General features: G+C 41.3%; 1 protein-coding gene across 3 annotated transcripts in view; it reads right to left on the bottom strand.

The window, feature by feature from the left end:
* LOC141131485 (tetratricopeptide repeat protein 24-like) overlaps positions 1-18,911 on the bottom strand; it is a 215,218-nt gene that overhangs the window by 106,163 nt on the left and 90,144 nt on the right. For 2 of the 3 annotated variants that reach the window (XM_073618810.1, XM_073618811.1), the window contains exons 7-8: positions 17,794-17,858; positions 1,340-1,675 (exon numbers count right to left, since the gene is read on the bottom strand). In XM_073618810.1, the coding sequence (XP_073474911.1) occupies positions 1,340-1,675; positions 17,794-17,858 (401 nt within the window). The remainder of the gene's footprint in view (positions 1-1,339; positions 1,676-17,793; positions 17,859-18,911) is intronic. The other variant, XM_073618812.1, reaches the window with a different exon arrangement.

Raw genomic sequence — 18,911 nt, 5'->3', positions numbered from 1 at the left:
CAGTCGGTTGTAGACTAGACGTTCAAGGAGTTTGGATAAAAAGGGGAGCAAGGAGATAGGGCGTAGGTTGTTAAAATTGGATGGGACCAGTGAGGGCTTTTTAAGTATGGGGCTGACAAGTGCATGTTTTAGAGAGTTGGGGAAGATGTCAGAAGAGAGGAATTGTATATGGTACTTATATTGTTTCAAACTGTATCTCAACCTATGAACAGCAGATCTCAGTAAATCAAGTTTAGTGCATGCACTCTTGCACTCTCTGCAGACCAGATAAGCTGCAATAGATAATAGCAGTCTTATCATCATTTACTTAAAGCGGAGTTCCACACAAAAATGGAACTTCCGCTTTTCGGAATCCTCCCCCCCTCCGGTGTCACATTTGGCACCTTTCAGGGGGGAGGGGGGGGGAAAAAACCTGTCTAAGACAGGTATTTGCACCCACTTCCGGCATAGACTCCCATGGGAGTCTATGCCTGTTCCTGTCAGTCCGCGCTGTCTCCTGGGAAACACACAGCTCCCAGGAGATAGCGGGGACCAGTTACGATGCGCAGCACGACTCGTGCATGCGCAGTAGGGAACAGGGAAGTGAAGCCGCAACACTTCACTTCCTGATTCCCTCACCTAGGATGGCGGCGGCAGCTGCCGAGAACCGAGCGGGTTCTCGGCGTCGCCTGCTGACATCGCTGGACCCTGGGACAGGTAAGTGGCCATGTATTAAAAGTCAGCAGCTGCAGTATTTGTAGCTGCTGGCTTTTAATATTTTTTTTTTTTGGCGGTTTAGGTGGACCCCCGCTTTAAACATGTTTTTGTTATCATTTGTTACATTGCATATGCACACATTGTATGCATTGTATCTAAACCCCAACATTGGGAATGTTTTTAAACAGGTGTTAAAATAAGAGAGTGATGGTTTTAAAGTCACCTTTTCTTTCAGCTGTAATAAGCAAATCCAATGGGTCATGTGACCTGGAGCCAAAGAAGCAGTATTCAGGAGTAACAAGATCAGCAGAGTTATCACTGTCCAAAACCCAGAAATGTAAAGCCATGTGATCTAACTTGCTGGATCTCCTCTCCCTTTCCCCTTCCCTCATTAAATATTTAGCATTTCAATTGTTAATATACTTTATTTTTACCACTGTATTGATGAGTAAATGATCAATATATCTATACCCAGAGCAGTTGTCATTATCTCTGCTAGGAAAGTCTATGACTTTTGGACATTTTTCAATTTATATCTTTAGAAAGAATGCTTTACTTCTTAGAAACAGAATTTTGAAATTTACTAAATGCATTTGAGCATTCTGAAAGCCTCACATTATCTGCAGTATATCTTGTATTGTACCTTTTTCTCTGATGTTCACTATGGTATTTCGAATCCTCCTCGCTGTCTGATGTATAGTTCTTATTAATCCTAGCACTTTTAGTAGGATTCAGTGGATCTATGCGCTTGTACTTGGACTTCTCTTCATCTTCTCTTGGAGTTGTGCTACTTTTAGATTCTGAAACCTGTGTCTGTATTCTACGCTGGTGTGTGGATTCATTTTCTGCAATGTCTTGCTCATTAGTTTTAGGTTGTTTCAATTTCAGATGTGACATGTGAACTGTGTTGCGTCTGAGTGACCTCTGTAGTAGATACTCATCATCGGAGCTGTCTGAGGTTGTGATGTCACTGTTTAAACTGCAGAAGAAATGGATATTTGTATAAATGGTTAATTTTGTTTATAATCTTTAATATTTTAGAAATGTCATGTCATGTCATGCTACTACACGCTTTATATCCATGTATATAGACGTTTGGACAAATAACAAACTGATAACAAAAGCAGGACTAAGGTAGAATAATTCAAACTAAGAATTTAAAAGGGATATCACTTAATCTTCAACATGATTTAAAAAGCATATTCTAATGTGCTATTCCTTAAGATCATTCCAAGAATAAAAAAAAAAATGTATGCGTAACACAATAAATTTTAACACCTACCAAATGAAGAGAGTGCCTTAAAAAAAGTATTCATACTCCTTGAAATTTTTCACATTTTGTCATGTAACAACCAAAAACGTAAATCTATTTTATGTGACAGACCAACACAAAATGACACATAATTGTGAAGTGGAAGGAAAATGATAAATGGTTTTCATTTTTTTTTACAAATAAATATATGTAAAGTGTGGCATGCATTTGTATTCAGCCCCCCGAGTCAATACTTTGTCAAACCACCTTTGCTGTAATTACAGCTGCAAGTCTTTTTTGGGGATGTCTCTAGTAGCTTTGCACATGTAGAGAGTGACATTTTTGCCCATAACTCTTTGCAAAATACCTCAAGCTCTGTCAGATTGGATGGAGAGCGTTTGTGAACAGCAATTTTCAAGTCATTCCACAGATTCTCAATTATATTTAGGTCTGGACTTTGACTGGGCCAGTCTAACCCTTGAATATGCTTTGATCTAAACCATTCCATTGTAGCTCTGGCTGTATGTTTAGGGTTGTTGTCCTGCTGGAAGGTGAACCTCCGCCTCAGTCTCAAGTTTTTCGCAGACTCTAACAGGTTTTCTTCTAAGATTGTCCTGTATTTGGCTTCTTCCATCTTCCCATCAACTCTGACCGGATTCCCTGTCCCTGCTGAAGAAAAGCATGCCGTTGCCATGTTTTACGGTGGGGATGGTGTGGATAGGTGGACTCTATTTACTAATTTGGTGACTTTTGAAGGCAATTGGTTCCACTAGATTTTAGTTAGGGGTATCAGAGTAAAGGGGGCTGAATACAAATGCACGCCACATTTTTCCGATATTCATTTGTAAAAAAGATTGAAAAACATTTATCATTTTCCTTCCACTTCACAAATATGTGCATTTACATACAAATAAACATTTTGTGTTGGTCTATCACATAAAATACCAATAAAATACATTTATGTTTTTGGTTGTAACATGACAAAAAGTGGAAAATTTCAAGGGGTATGAATACTTTTTCAAGGCACTTTATATGCAGTAAAGCATGCTTGTTATACTCGCTGTGGAACCTAAAGGGTTAAGCCTCTGCATTGTGTAAAAAAGCTGTTTGATTCTGTCTTCTCTGATTCTCCCCTTATTCCACTGTCCCCAATCTATCTCCTGATAAGACAGAGCCTTTGGAGTCACTCTGCACATGATCAGTTTGGTGTACATTGCTAGAGAGTTTTATTTCTTGAGAGGGTGCATGTGATCAGCACAGGGACAATCAGCACTATCCAAAAAGAGGGTCAGGGGTCCTGCAGCCTTATAGGGCAGTCAGAGTAGAATGAAAACTCCTACACGCTTTAACCAGACACTGATAGAAGTCACAAGACTGCTATATACTGTTGATGAGAAAAGGTATTTAGCAGTTTATATTTACTAAAATAAATGCATTTCCATGTTCTGTGTACTGTGGGAGACCAGATTTAGTGAATGCAGGGTCCTGGGTTTAGTAACACTTTAAGGATTGGTAAGGTGCAATATATAGGATTTTTAGCTTTTGGTATTAGTACTGCTTCAAGGTTAAATCCGTTGGTCAGGTAACTGAATAGCAATAATACATGGAATTGTAGGCTGAATCTATTCACGTACCACTTTCAGAAAAAAAACAAAAACAAAAAAAAAACCAACAAAATATTTTGGGGTGAGTGATATAGCATAAAAACCCCAATCCTGATTTGACACCCTTTTCTTTGAAACATCGTGAGTTTCAAGAGAAGACGCAATGCATCAGGTAAAATAGAAAAAAAAAAGTTCTTAAAGAAGTAATGTCTAGACATGGTGAAATAAATCATTTTATTGTAATTATTATTATTATTATCCATTATTTCCATAGCACTGACATATGCAGCTGTATTATACAGATAGTAAGAAGAAATAAACAAGCAAAGGTTCCAATAGACACAGTGAGAGGAAAAGACCCAGACTGTTCATCTACAACAGATGAGGTGGATATAACACCAGCTGTGTTTTTAGATCATCCATATATTGTTCATATCCATAAAGATGAGTATTCTCAGTTTCTCAGCACTGTTATATGGACCAATGATCCAGAAAGTTTCTGTATGAGAACAGAAATAAACAGTATGAAAAACAATATTAGACTGCAATAAAAAAAAGCAGGTCTCGTCTTTTTCAGCTAGTCACATTACTAATTCAAGTCCACTACTACAAGTCCATCCAATGCTGATAGTTTTGTTATAAGTCAACACTGGTTTCTTCTGTTTTGGGGGGAAAGCATTGTAAGTTATGATTTGTACAAATGTCAGCTTTGGGTGGATGCAAGCAGGTTGAATTTGTATAAAACCAGGAGAAAAAGGGGAAGCATCAATTCTACTGAAAGCTGCACTACAGCAATTTGAGTGACTAAATTATCGCATATATTACAGATTTCATAAAAACACAAAACAATGGGAAAGAAAGTATGCCCTTACTATTATTTAAAAAATATATATATATTTTATATATGAAATATATAAAACCCAAATACTTAATTGGAGTACATTTGACCCTATACTGCCAATAATAATACAGATCCAATGACACAATAAATTACATTCATGTGCTGTGCGGAGCAAATTTCCTCCAATCATCACATCATGCATGACACTGCTTTACCCCGTAAGCCTTATGTGACCCTTGAAGTACCACCGGAATACTTAGCGGTGCAGTGTCAGACATGAAGTACCCAAGTTAGACCCCTGCCCCGCACATCCAACATGGCACCGTAACAAAAAGCAAACAGTTCAAAAACACTTCAGCAAGCAACAGGTGTGATGGGGGGTAGGAGGGATGGGCTTTTTAATTAAAAATTAAAACATTATACTCACCTGCTTTGTGCAATGGTATTGCACAGAGCAGCCCCAAGCCTCCTCTTTTTGGGTCCCCCACCGGGGATCTTGGCTCCTCCTTTTGTCCATGTGCCCCCATAGCAAGCCACTTGCTATGGGGCACACAGTCCGTGCTCACTCCCGAGCTGTGCGTGTCTAAGGAGCCGCACTCTATAGATACACACAGCATGGCTTAGCCTTATCCCCGCTTCCTTTTCATAACTTTTGATTGACAGTTCCTGTGTAAAGAGGAAGAGAGGTGAGAGAAGATCCAACTGTGCACAGTGCTGGATCGATTGAAGACTCAGGTAATTGTAGGAAATGAATTAAAGTGGTTGTTAAGCGACTTTATAAAGGACACACATTCCCCCTGTTATAAAGCCTCCTATGCTGCAGTGTATGTTCTTTGTAAAAAAGATGCCTATTTCTACCTGAATTCACAGCGCCGATCGGCGGTCACGCGACTTTTCGAGGCTCCCCCTCCTGATCTGACAGCTAGAGTGGGAGGGACCAAGATACCCCTGTTGGCGTCAGTCGGAAGGAGGGGAAGAGAGAGCCGAGACTTCAGCCGGGGAGGAGGGGAGCCTCGAGGAATCACGTGACCGCTGATCGGCACTGCAAATGCAGGTAGAAATAGGCAAATATTTTACAAAGAACATACACTGTTTCTGCTCAGGGAGCCTTGAGAACTGAGGAATCAGCGGTGTTTGATCGCTCGGTTCTCAGTGTTAGAGCCGGCGTGAGACAGATCCACCTAGATAAGTATGATTCAGAAAAAGAAACAAACCTCATACTTCTCTTTTAAGGTAAAAAATATTTTGCATGCAGCTCCCCCTTATATACTTACCTGAGCCAAATCTCGATCCAGAGATGTGCAGGAGAGCAGAGGCTCTCTCCCTCCTCCTTGGCTCAGATGCAGCAGTGGGAGCCATTGGCTGCTGTCAATTAAAGCCAGTGAGGAGAGAGCAGGGGGGCAGGCCGAGCTGAGATCTGTGTGTCAATGGACTTGACACAGAGTGGTTTGCTATGGGGGCACTTGGTGGGACGAGGAGTCGGGTCAAGGCGGGTCAAGGCTGCTCTGTGCAAAACCATTGTACAGGGCAGTTAATATAACATGTTCATTATTTTAAAGGAAAAAGAGAAGGTTTACAATCATTTTAAATTTCAAACTTTTTTTTTTAAACACAGGGGAGACATGTGCCCCTGTTAAAGAGATCTACCCTTGCTACCTGCTCAGGTAAAAGCATGTCACAGGAAGACACAGGAAGTGACAGAATATGTCTCTGATAGGACAGAGACAGTACCAAAAACACACTTTTTGATAGTGGGGAGGAGTTAGTATATGCGTCAGATTTTTATTGTTGTCTATATTTTCCTGTCCCAGTGACACCAGTACTATTTTGTCATCAGGACTAAAAAGGAGGGGAAATCTCCGCAATAAGAAGATGGAGAGCAAATAAAATAGAAGCTCTCTCACTCACACTATTGAAAATAAATAAATAAATAAACTTTTGGTATAGAACAAGGGTGCACACACCGCTTCAGGCAAAAAATGGACACACCAGATCCAAGGTGCTAATCTCGACTCATCACCATAGGCAATATCAAGAGGAGAAGAAGCTTGTCACAACAAGCACGGTTCTTTTTGTGTGAAACACGTCAACTGATCATCATTGCAATTTTGTCTGGCTCATGACAATAAAGAAATTTCTACAGCATCTTTTGGATTCAAGAGTGTAATCAATCCTTTCTTCTCTTCTCCACGTTTTGGTTATAGTTTAGCTTAATTTATCTATAGAACAGATCTGTGTCTGAGATCAGATTTTCATGTACGCAGTTCCTCTGATAATGTCCCTTTTAAAGTGTTTTTCCACTTTTGGAGCTAAATTGGCATATTAAGCAATTGCATCCACGTATTATTGAAGTACTTGCCTCAGGGGTACATTTTTCAGTCCCAACCAAAACTGGTCCATTTTCCCCAGCACTCACAGCTGGTCAGCACTTTTCCTCTGCAGCTCTACCATAATTTAATGCAAGACATTTGCTAATTGTGGTCATCCTCTTCCCTTTTGAAACAGGCAAAAAAGTGTTTGCATAACCCAGAAGAGGTGTCTCCATATAAACTCCCCTATATACTTTTAAGGTCATCTAGGAGTACTCCATCCTCTGAAGGTCAGAGAAACACAAACCAACAGGCAACTCCTTCCAGCATATTAAAGGCTAGCTTTACTTGCTGTTCCTAGAGCGCAATATACAAGTAGACCATCCTTTCCAGTCTCTTGGATCCAATTCAATCCTTTAGTAACAGGCTGCAGCCTTTAAATTTGGGGAAATTGGCAAGATTTGTACAAGAGCACCACACTGGTAGGTGGCAACAATGAATCTGAAAATTCCAGGATCTGATAATAGGTGGAGCTATCCTGCCCACTACACGAAATTTGTAACCGAGGCCTGCTGTATTAATAATATATATAATAATTTAACCTACCTTTAGCAGTACTTCCATGAGGGCAAAACCTGAGAACAAACTAGAGCAGGCCATACACTAGAAGAATTTCATTTGAAATGTTTTGTTTGGAGAACATTGTTTTAACGACTTATTCAGATTTACTGCTACAGGGCAGCACTCCTGGGCAGGATCACGTATACAGCACTTCCGCATACAGGGGTCACATGCACGCGTGCCAGCGGCTGACCGCTTCTGTTGTGATTAATCACAGCAGAAGCCGATCTGAGGTTGCCAGGCACTCGATGTCCACAGAGTTCTGTTCTGACAGAGGGAAAGGAATGGATTTTGTGTCCCTGTAAAACAGGGAATAAAATCCATCACTTCCCTGAGTAAAAGCAGCACATACAGTACACAAAACACTGGATAGGCACACAGTTACCCCTTTGATTGCCCTAGATGTTTAACCCCTTCCCAGCCAGTGGCATTAGTACACTGATTAGTGTCAAAAGTGTCAGTTAGTGTCCGATTGTCCACTGAAATACCGCAGTCCTGCTATAAGCTGTTGATTGCCGCCATTACTATAAAAATATAAAAATAAAAAAAATTCCAGAAATATATACCATAGTTTGTAGACTTTATAACGTTCGTGTAAACCAATCAATATACACTTACCAAGATTTTTTTTTTTTTTACCAAAAACATGTAGCAGAATACATATTGGCCTAAATTTGTGAAGAAATTTGATTTGTAACTTTTTTTATTGTTTATGTTTTATAGCAGAAAGTAAGAAATAGTTTTATTTTTTGAAAATTGTGTTTTTTTTTCGTTTATAGCGTATAAAAAATAAAAAGCTCAGTGGTGATCAAGTAACACCAAGAGAGAGCTCTTTTTATGAGAAAAAAATGACATCAGTTTTAATTGGGTACAGTGTTGCATGAACAAGCAATTTTCAGTTAAAGTAACGCAGTGCCAAATCACCAAAAATGGCCTGGTCATAGAGGGGGTAAATCTTCCGCAGGTCAAGTGGTTAAACGGCAGAGAAATTGAATTTTTACCTCAAATGGATGAATCTCTAACAGTGTACATCGTTTTCATTCAGGAAAATCCATTCACTCCAAAACTGAATGTTAATACAAATTCAATTTTTAACTACTTTCAAAAGTCATTTGTTGAATATACTGAGAGTTTACATGATTTGTGCAAACATTCAATTAGAAGTCTACCAGTGTATGGCCAGCTTAAGCCTGGGATGTGCTATTGTTTACTGGTACGCCAGTTATCTAATGTTTAAAAACATGAAAATTATTTTGTAACAGGTTGCCGGACCCAGGGATAGGGCATTTTTGCTTTCTATGTTTATATTAGGAGGATTTCCCAAGTGAAGACACAGATAGTATATCAACCTGGAGAAGGTTGTAATCCTTGTTCACTTTATCTAGCCAAAAATGTGTTTAACCACTTGTGCGCCGCCCCCCCCCCTCAATGTACTGAGGATGGGTGGCCTGTGCAGTCAAAGCGATGTACCTGTACGTCACTGACTGCTTCCGGGTTTAGGGCGTGCACATGCGTGCCTCCCCGCCGACACCCACTGTGATTGTGCACAGCCAGAGTCTGTCAGCAGGTCTTGGCCATTAATCACTGGCCGGGACCTGCTGATCGGCTGTGTTCAATCAGAACCCTGTGTTGACAATTAACACAGGGCTCTCTACAGAGGGAACAATCTTTCTGTTTCTTATCTCTGCAAAGCAGGGATAAGAAGCAGAGAGATATTTAATAAAATTCAGCACACATTTAACCCCCAGTCTCCCCTAGATGTTAACCCCTTCCCAGCCAGTGTCATTAGTACAGTGACAGTATATAGTATTAGCACTTATCACTGTATTAATGTCACTGGTGATGTCAGTGCAAGTCAGCCCCCCCCAGCATTATTTAGTGTCAGATTTCCCACCAAACTATCACAGTCCCATTACAAGTTGCTGATCACAAAAAAAATCCTATATTTATATGTATATACCATAGTTTGTAGATGTTATAATTTTCATGCAAACCAATCAATATACACTGGTCAAAATTTAGGAAGAAATTCGATTTTTTAGATTTTTTTTTTTTTTGAACATGTTTTATACCAAAAAAAAAATATATTGGTTATTTTGGTTATTATATTTTTTTTTTTCATTTATATATTAAAAAAAATAAAAAACCCAGTGGTAATCAAATAATACCAAAAGAAAACACTATTTGTGTAAAAGAAATGCTATAAATTAGGAACAGCATTGCTTTCCAGGGAATTTAAACCATCCTAGAAATACAGTGTCAGGGCTTAATGGACCACTTTTCTTTAAAGGGTCAGTTCACCTTTACAGAAAAAATGGAAGGTGAACTTATACTGAACCCCCTCCCCATTCTCCCCGGTCCAGAATCCCGCGATCCCCTGCTGTCACGCACCAGGATGTCGATTTACCGGTCTGGGGATTTAAATTTCTCCTGGCTTTCTTTCTTCTCCTCCAGGATGGTCTAGGCAGATTCTGATTGGTCAGCACAGTCCATGTGACAGTGCTGACCAATTAGAATGCCTCCTATTCAAATATGCTGAGAGGTATGGATAGGGGATTAAGCAACTGGGACTTCAAATCCCTGGACCGGTAAAGTGGCATTCCAGTGTCTGACAGCAGTGGATTGCAGGACTCCGGTACAGTGGGACTGGGAGGATGGGGAGGGGGTCCAGTGTAAATTCACCTTACAGATTTTCTGTAAAGGTGGACTTACACATTAAAGGAAAAGTAAAAATCTCAACGTATATCAAAATGTTACTCTCACAGGGGTGTTCAACATTCCTCCTTCAATGCTATATAATAACACAGGTGCTTCCTTCAGCCTCCTGGCTCACTCTCACAGTACCGCTGCTCTGCCCTCAGGCTATGGCCCTGGTCTGTTCCTTCAGACCACCTAACAGCTCCAGTGTGCTTACATACATACTCTGCATACCTCTCATAGCGCCCTGCTGCAACGGCCTCTGGACAGGGGACCGCCTGTCTTCTGGGTGGAGCCCCGAATCACTGTCAGACCCTTGATTTTGAAGAGAATATGCAAACCTATACCCACAGCCTGCTGGTCCTCAATAAAACCTGGACGTAGGGTTAGAGACTTCTTCCCTTGCCAAGGGACTCTGGACTTGCTGAAGCCTCAGGACTTCAGAACCCATTGTGGGAGTTAAGATTCCCAGAGAAAACTGAAAATCCATCTTATTCCATTCAAAACCACATTCTGGAGACCCTCAATCTGCATCTGTGAGAACCCTATGTGATCTTTAAAGCGGAGCTCTGCCCAAAAGGGGAAGTTCCGCTTTAAGGCCCCCTCCCTGCCTCCTGTTTGTGAAACAGAGCTTTTGACAGGATTTTGACAGGAACCAGCTCCCACTTCCATTCTGGTCGTCTTAGGCGATTGGAAGCAGAAGTTCTCCTTCCAGAAGTCTTCTGGGACACATGACAGGTCCCAGAAGATTTCAGGACCAGTCAAAGAGTGCAGCGTCGCTTGCTTATGCGCAGTGGGCACCAGGCTGTGGAGCCGCAAGCTGTCACATCTGGGTGCCCATAGTGAAAATGCCAGCACCACCGAGGGATAACACAGAGTGAAGACGGCACGGGTGAGTGCACCGCTGGATCATGGGACAGGTGAGTGGTTGTTTTTTAAAAGTCAGTAGCTACACTTTTTTTAGTTGCTGATTTTTAATGAACACAAAAATGGCTGAAACTTTAATCCTACCAACACAGTGGCAGGGTGTAACACTGTCAAAGTGGGCTTGCATGGAGGAAGCCTGCTGGAGCCAGGAATAAGAAGAGTATTACTCCTAATTCCTGTGTCCTCTAGACTTAATCAGCATTTAACCCTTTCAGTGCATTGTATTGTCTGTACATCAGGGCTCAAGTGTAAGAGGAGTAAGCAGCACAATCAGCCAATCGGTTCATGTGCTGACACAGAGCATGCTGATTGGAGGAGAAAGAGAAAACATACCTCCCAACTTTTTGAGATGGGAATGAGGAAAACCTATTAGCAAAAGTATGCAGTCTTATTTAATTAATTATAAAAAAAGAGTAGTCAAACCCGCAGGTGCATTTTTGTATCACTAGTATTCCTTTATATTGGCTTTTAAAATTTACAAATGCAACAATTTAGAAATTGGATGAAAGGTCTGAGCTTTCCAGCTCTTTACAAGAGGACATAGAGCTGGCAGCTAGGTGGTACTGCTGCAGAGCTTTTTTGGCGCGGAAGTCAGTGCTAGGCAGCATGGCGTGAGAGGGAGTGTGTGAGCAGCGAGCAGAGGACAGGACCGGATCCCCCCCACCTCCGAGAGCAACAGCGTGACCCCCCGACTGGACCGGACCACCCACGACCCGGCCCGGACCCCCCAACGAGGGACCAACAGCAGCGGTAGATCAGGACATTGCGGTAGACATTGCGGTAGTGAAGCAGGTGTACTAGGAACAGTATCACCCCACAGACATGGACAGAGGAGACAGGAGGACATTCAGCGGAATCAGGAGGTGGAAAGCTGATAGGGAGAGGCGGGGGCTAAGTGAAGTGCAGACCGCAGGAGAGAGCGTGAGAGACTGATTAGTGAAGTGGGACTGAAGGTGACTGACTGCTAGTGTCAGATTACAAGGAGAGGCTGTGTAGAGTGACACAGAGACACAAACTACAAAACCTGACTGACAGTGTATTGTGAGTACCTGAGTCAGACAAGCCAAAATGTCAGGGAGTCTATCATAAATTGGTAAGACCGGACTGTGTGGACTGCACAGAGAGAACCAAAACACATGTAAGTAAATATAAACGTTTATTAAGGTAAGTGAATAATATGAATACAACCACCTCCAATATGACACAGTGCAATAAACCAACCAACAGACAGAGACCCACAAGTAACAACAGACAGATATGTACTATAAATGGGAAATACAGGACAGGGAGACAGGATCAGGTACTCAGGTAACAGGTTCAGGTCTTCAGGCAGCAGGTATGGATCAGGACACAAGGAAGATACCAAGGCGATGAGAACAATCATCAGCCGGTTATTTATATGAATACCTGTGATTAGCTTCAAGTGGCACCTGAACGCAGGAGGTGCTTTCTGCTCTACACTGCCAGGATCCATCCGCTGGTGGATGTCAGTACTGCGGTCCAAAGATGACATAACACCAGCAGGGAAAAGCTCTCCTGACAGTTCCAAACTGCCAGGAGACACCTGCTGGTGGACCTCAGTACTGCACGCCAAATGATAGATATTACCAGCAGATGGAACCTTTCCTGACAGAGCCAGAGATGAGCGTAGTAGAACAGCAAGCAGGATCTGGAGCCAGAAGGAATGTCAGCCAAGCCGGTCTTTAACAGGAACACAGGGGAGTGTCTCTAGAGATGTGACCAAGGCGAAGGCAGAGATCATCTGGGCTGGACAGCTTAAGTAGGCAGGACTGATGAGCAGGATATCATCAACAGATGAGTCATTGTGGAGAGATAGGAGCTGGCAATTAGCCAACAGCTGAGCGGCCAGCTCAGAGAAAGAAGGACTGAGCCCAGCCTTGACAGTATCTGAGTATTGTGTGTGCCTGAGTATTATGTGCACCTAAGTATTGGGAGTACCTGAGTATTGTGTGTACCTGAGTACCTATGTGTTGTGAGTACCTGTGTATTGTGAGTACCTGTGCATTGTGAGTACCTGTGTATCGTGAGTACCCATGTATTGTTAGTACTGGAGTATTGTGTGTTTTGTGAGTGCACGTGGACTGTGAGTGCACGTGGACTGTGAGTGAACAAGTGTTGTGAGTGCACATGGGCACTCACAACAGGGTATAACAGGGTACAACAGGGTATAATCCTCAATCCCCATCAAATTAGTAGGCCCGGCAGGTGTGGAGATGTGACTTGGTGTACATCTTGCGGCATGTATGCGCTCCTTGGTCATCTGATTGAGGTTGAATACTGCTGTGAAAAATGTAAACACGTTGTTTCACTGGAAGCCCAGGTTCTAAATCTTAGTGAAGGAACTGTCAGCACTGAAAAGACCCTCCACACTAAAGGAGAGTTGGGATTGTACCCGGCAGGCGCCGGCAGGGGCCAGCACAGAGGTAAGCAGAGAAAAAGAGAGGCAGGCACCAGAGAAGAGTAGATGGGTGACAGTCAGGAAAGGTAGAGGGGAAAGTGCCACGGAGTCTGGTCCTGGGTTGGAACATCCCAATAAGTACGCCCCGTTGAGTGACATTGGTGAAACCAGTCAGGGACCAGCACTGCTGGAGCTCAGTGACTGCCCTAGCTGCCAGGGGAATAACTCCTCCAGTAAGGGTGGGAGTAAAGCCAAGGGAAGGGAAAGACTCTGGTGGTATGGGACTCAATTCTTAGAAGGACAGAGAGGACAATCTGTCACAAAGACCCGAAGCGCCGAACTGTATGTTGTATACCGGGCGCTCGGGTTCGGCACATCACGGATCTGGTGGACAGATTACTGGGAGGGGCTGGGGAAGACCCAGCTACTAATGTCAAAACGTGGTGCATCATCTCCAAACGCCCTCACAGCGCATCACAACTAGCAATCAACACAGAGCAAGGGAAGACCAAACAAATAGAGATTAAAGACACCAGCAAACCAGAGTCAGACCTCAGTACATAACAAAAGCAGAAGGGTACACTCCATTGTATAGGTTTGAATCGCCAGCCAAAACATAGCCCTGGGCAAATCCAGCCCAGACTGGCAGAGATAAAAAGGAAGACCATCTTGGGGTTAATGATGGGATAGAATAAGAATCCAAATATGAATACACTAGTTTCAATAATCAAAGAGCCAGACAAGTTAAACACCAATTTAGACATGGACAAAGACAAAGACATAAACAAAACACAACAAAAACAAAAGAAGAGAACCTGCGAAAACAGGACACGACAGAAGGAAAAAAAAAATCCCACAACTGAACCATCATGGCTGAAGCAATGGAATACCATTGCTCACAAATCAAAACAATTTTAAAACATATTATATCACATGACAATACAGGTGGTATAGTCTAATTGAGAGAAAATAAATAAATAAATAAATATATATATATATTTTTACAAAAATGGTTTGTAACTTATAGCGTCATTGAGGTCAGGGGCCATAGTAGCAGCTAGGGTATGGATCCATCTCATTTCCCTTTGTAAGATCTTTTTATCATGATCACCACCTCGAGAGTTCATTGGGATGTGTTCCAGTGCTGCAAATTTAACTATCCTGTTGTCACCAGTGTGCATCTGATTTACATGACGTCCTATTGGCATTAACAGTTGGTTACTGCTAATATAATATATGTGATCTTTAACCGCTTTCTGAGCAGCCGCCGCAGTTATACTGCTGCAGACTGGCTCTCCTGCACGAGCCGTCGAGCTACACGTCAGCTCGTGGGGTCGGGATAGCAGGAATGCGTGCCACCGGAGGCGCGCGCGCCCACTGCACAGCAAGGGGTGCCGATGCTCGTGGCTGGCGGCCGTCACTTCCTCTAGTCAGTCCCCTCCCCCTTCAGTTAGAATCACCTCCCAGGGAACACAGTTAACCCCTAGATCACGCCCTAGTGTTAACCCCTTCACTGCCAGTAACATTTTTACAGTAATCAATGCATTTTTATAGCATTGATCGCTGTATTAATGCCAATGGTCCCAAAAATGTGTCAAAATTGTCCGATGTGTCCGCCATAATGTTGCAGTCACGATAAAAATCACAGATTGCCGCCATTACTTGTAAAAAAAAAAAAATATAATAAAAATGCTATAAATCTATCCCCTATTTCGTAGACGCTATAACTTTTACGCAAACCAATCAATATACGCTTATTATGATTTTTTTTTACCAAAAATATGTAGGAGAATACATATCGGCCTAAACTGAGAAACAATTAGCTTTTAAAAAAAAAAAAAAAACGGTGGATATTTTTTATAGCAAGTACAAAATATTGTGTTTTTTTCAAAATTGTCGCTCTTTTTTTGTTTGCATTTTGCATGCAAATGTCAAATTGCATGTCAAATCGGCGGCAATTGCCGGCAATGGCACCTTCCTAATCAGTGCGGTGCTGCATGTACGGTTTCAAAAAGTAGTTTCTGTACTACTTTTTTTGCGATTTCGGGCTGCGATTTACATTGGCATCTGTGCAGAAACCTGCAGAGATGTCTCTGAAATCGCTGCCGAAATCGGGACTGACATGCGGGAGTGAAATCGTGCGAGTTCAGCTGAACTCGCACTGCTTCATTCCCGCAGCTTAGCGTGAACCTGGGCTAAATGTGGAAAAATTTAAAATAATGCATTTGGGTGGCAAAAATATGAATGCAATCTATACACTGGGGGGGAGAATCTCTGGGGGAATCTAGGATGGAGAAGGACCTGGGGTCCTAGTAGAAGACAGACTCAGCAATAGCATGCAATGCCAAGCAGCTGCAAGCAAAGCAAACAGAATATTGGCATGTTTTAAAAAGGGATTAACTCCAGAGATAAAATGATAATTCTCCTCTCTACAAGTCTCTGGTCCGGCCGCACCTGGAGTATGCTGTCCAGTTCTGGGCACTAGTCCTCAGGAAGGTTATACTAGAACTGGAGAGAGTCCAGAGAAGGGCAACAAAATGAACAAAGGGTCTGGAGGATCTTAGTTATGAAGAAAGGTTGTAAGCACTGAACTTGTTCTCTCTGAAGAAGAAACGCTTGAGAGGGGATATGATTTCAATGTACAAAAACAATACTGGTGACCCCACGATAGGGATAAAACTTTTCCACGTAAGGGAATTTAATAAGACATGCGGCCATTCACTAAAATTAGAAGAAAAGCGGTTTAACCTTAAACTGCGTAGAAGGTTCTTTACTGTAAGAGCGGTTACGATGTGAAATTCTCTTCCACAGGCGGTGGTCTCAGCGGGGAGCATTGATAATTTAAAAAAAATATTAGATAAGCACCTGAACGACCACAACATACAATATAATATATATAATATATAATATATACAATATAATACTGACATATAATCACACACATAGGTTGGACTTGATGGACTTGTGTCTTATTCAACCTCACCTACTATGTAACTATGTACAATGTAGGTTTAGCACTGGGAAGCACTTTTTGAAAGATAAAAAGTCAATGTTATATACAACTATTTAGATTAAACCAAAATGAAGGACAAATGAGGAGCAAAGAGGGACAGAGGGACATTGTTCGAATGTATCCGAAAATGCGTTCGTCTGTAGCAATTCCAACGCACAAAATTCCTACGCATGCTGGGAAACAATTCAACGCATGCTCGGAAGCAATGAACTTAATTTTCTCGGCTCGTCGTAGTGTTGTACGTCGCCTCGTTCTTGACAGTCGAAAGTTCAGCTAACTTTTGTGTGACCGTGTGTATGCAAGCCAAGCTTGAGCGGAATCCCGTCGGAAAAGCCATCATATCTTTTTCTGACCAAAATCCCGATCGTGTGTACGCGGCATAACTCTTACTGCCTGTCTGGCCATAATATCACCTCTCTAGGATGCTGGACATTATTGTATAGAAAAGGGAATGCTTTTTAAAAGATTAAAATAGAATAAATGACAAAATGAGCGTTAATAAAACATTTTAATTGTATACATCACATCAAGTCAAGTTCAAACCAATCCAAGTCTAAACTGATATCACCCAATTTGATTTTCTGGAATTTCTTTAAAACAACAAATCCTTTTCTTCTTTTCAAGTTCAGATTTGCTAATGAAATAGAAAAGGGCTTTAGATCAAAAATTGAATCATGCCTCAGTTAAATTGAAGCTAGTAAAAAATAAGATAAAATTATATTGTTATTTAGAATGTAGCTCTTTGCAAAAATTTCAGGGGCACTGATGCATATTCTTTTTGTGAGTTAAATTACAGAAGCTTCTCATGTTTACTGGTTTGTAGGTGCTAATGCTAATCATCTGCAAGTGTATGTCATATTATGTAAACCTAATAAGATGGGAAAATTCATCTTCACTTGTTCAGAGCCTCAGGGAAAACATTTCTAATGCTCCTACGATGATGATTATGAAGGGCTTTATATTATTTATTGGCAAATAAAAATGAAAGGAATAAACAAGTTAAAAAGAGTCGTATAATAATGCTTACGGTACAACCTCTGACTGACAGTGCAATGGTACTATGATAGAGCACAGTGCAAAAAAATAAGCTTTATAATGGGCCACCTAGTGGTTGCTACATAGCAATGCAGTGTACACATCTACATTCATTCTGAAATTCTAAATCTGTGCCCTGCTGATTATATCTTGCCACCTTTAGAATCTGCTCTGGATCAGAGTTTTTAAAATAGAAAGCAAACGAAGACCACTGCAATATTTAAGATCTCCTGACAGATTCAAACCTTTAAATCACAGTTGATCTTTGCTGGATTAGTACCTTCAGACTTGCAGACAAAATATTCAAAATCACAAGGTTACTCTTGAGTCATCCAATCTTAAAAATACACTATTTAAAAGCTGTGATTTTAAAACTCACCAGGATTCATGAAATTGAGAGGTGACTGATTTGCAGTCATCATTAGCACAGTTGCTAGGAGATTGCTGTGGGAAAAGAAGAGAAGCAAAGTTCTTGTTTTAATGCTGGCAGGAATGTTAGATACAATTAGAGTTCTCTATTCTTTTATTTTCTGTTATGGCTCATTGTTAATTTAACATCATTCTTCTGTTCTGTTAGCTGCACTGAGTCTGGAGAAATACATAGGGATATTTTTAACAGCTAGCAGGAAATGAATATCATTCAATATATAAAAGTAGAAAATGGAACATGCATAGGAATTTCACTGTGAAATCTATTTCACAGTGGTATGCAACACATTCCCTTCAGATATTGTTACTGACATAAATTCATTGAGTACATCTTGGGTTGCTTTGTGGTTAGCATTTGTCCCTTGCAATGCTAGGTTCTTGGTTTTACAACAACCAAGGATAATTTCTATATACTGTATGCTTACCCATTTTTTTCCCCAGGATGTTATGGGGTACACCCTGTGACAGACCCAACCTGACAGGAGTTTTTGGAGAGGACTGCAGGGTGGCCTCTTGCCTATTGACTATGGTCCCTGGCTTTTAAGGGAACACTACTCTTTGGGAGGTGTGTGCCTGGGGGACCCTTGGAGTGGATTTCTTTCTGATTCAAGTCCATGTCTCCCCAACACACACAGACTCTGGGAACTGGAGGACCCATATACATATTTATCTATGCCCAAAGCCAGCAATGACTGTTTTAGATTGTGATACTTAGAGCAGATGTTAATATCATCAGCTCAAAGTAACTTGTTCTTGGAGGAAGCTATATCTTGACGGAAGCCCCCAAGTTGGGTGATGGACAGTTCCGTCACACTCCCCATAACACAAATAGATACTGGTTGCTGAACTGGCTTTAACCCAACTTGTTCATGTGGTGCATGCACTAGGGGTAGGATTTTATATGAACAGTTCAAAGCTCTCTATAAACATTTTGGAATATGTTGTAACCTTAGTACAATTAAAACAAAATGTATTGCATTTGACAATATAAAAAATTAGTATTAAATACAAAATCAACCATGAACACATTGTAACTTTTATTTAAATTGACATTTTCTTTAAAATTTC

The sequence above is a fragment of the Aquarana catesbeiana genome, linkage group LG03 (genome assembly GCF_042186555.1).
Source record: "Aquarana catesbeiana isolate 2022-GZ linkage group LG03, ASM4218655v1, whole genome shotgun sequence".
Taxonomy (NCBI): domain Eukaryota; kingdom Metazoa; phylum Chordata; class Amphibia; order Anura; family Ranidae; genus Aquarana; species Aquarana catesbeiana.
This window is presented reverse-complemented; position numbering and strand designations above follow the sequence as displayed.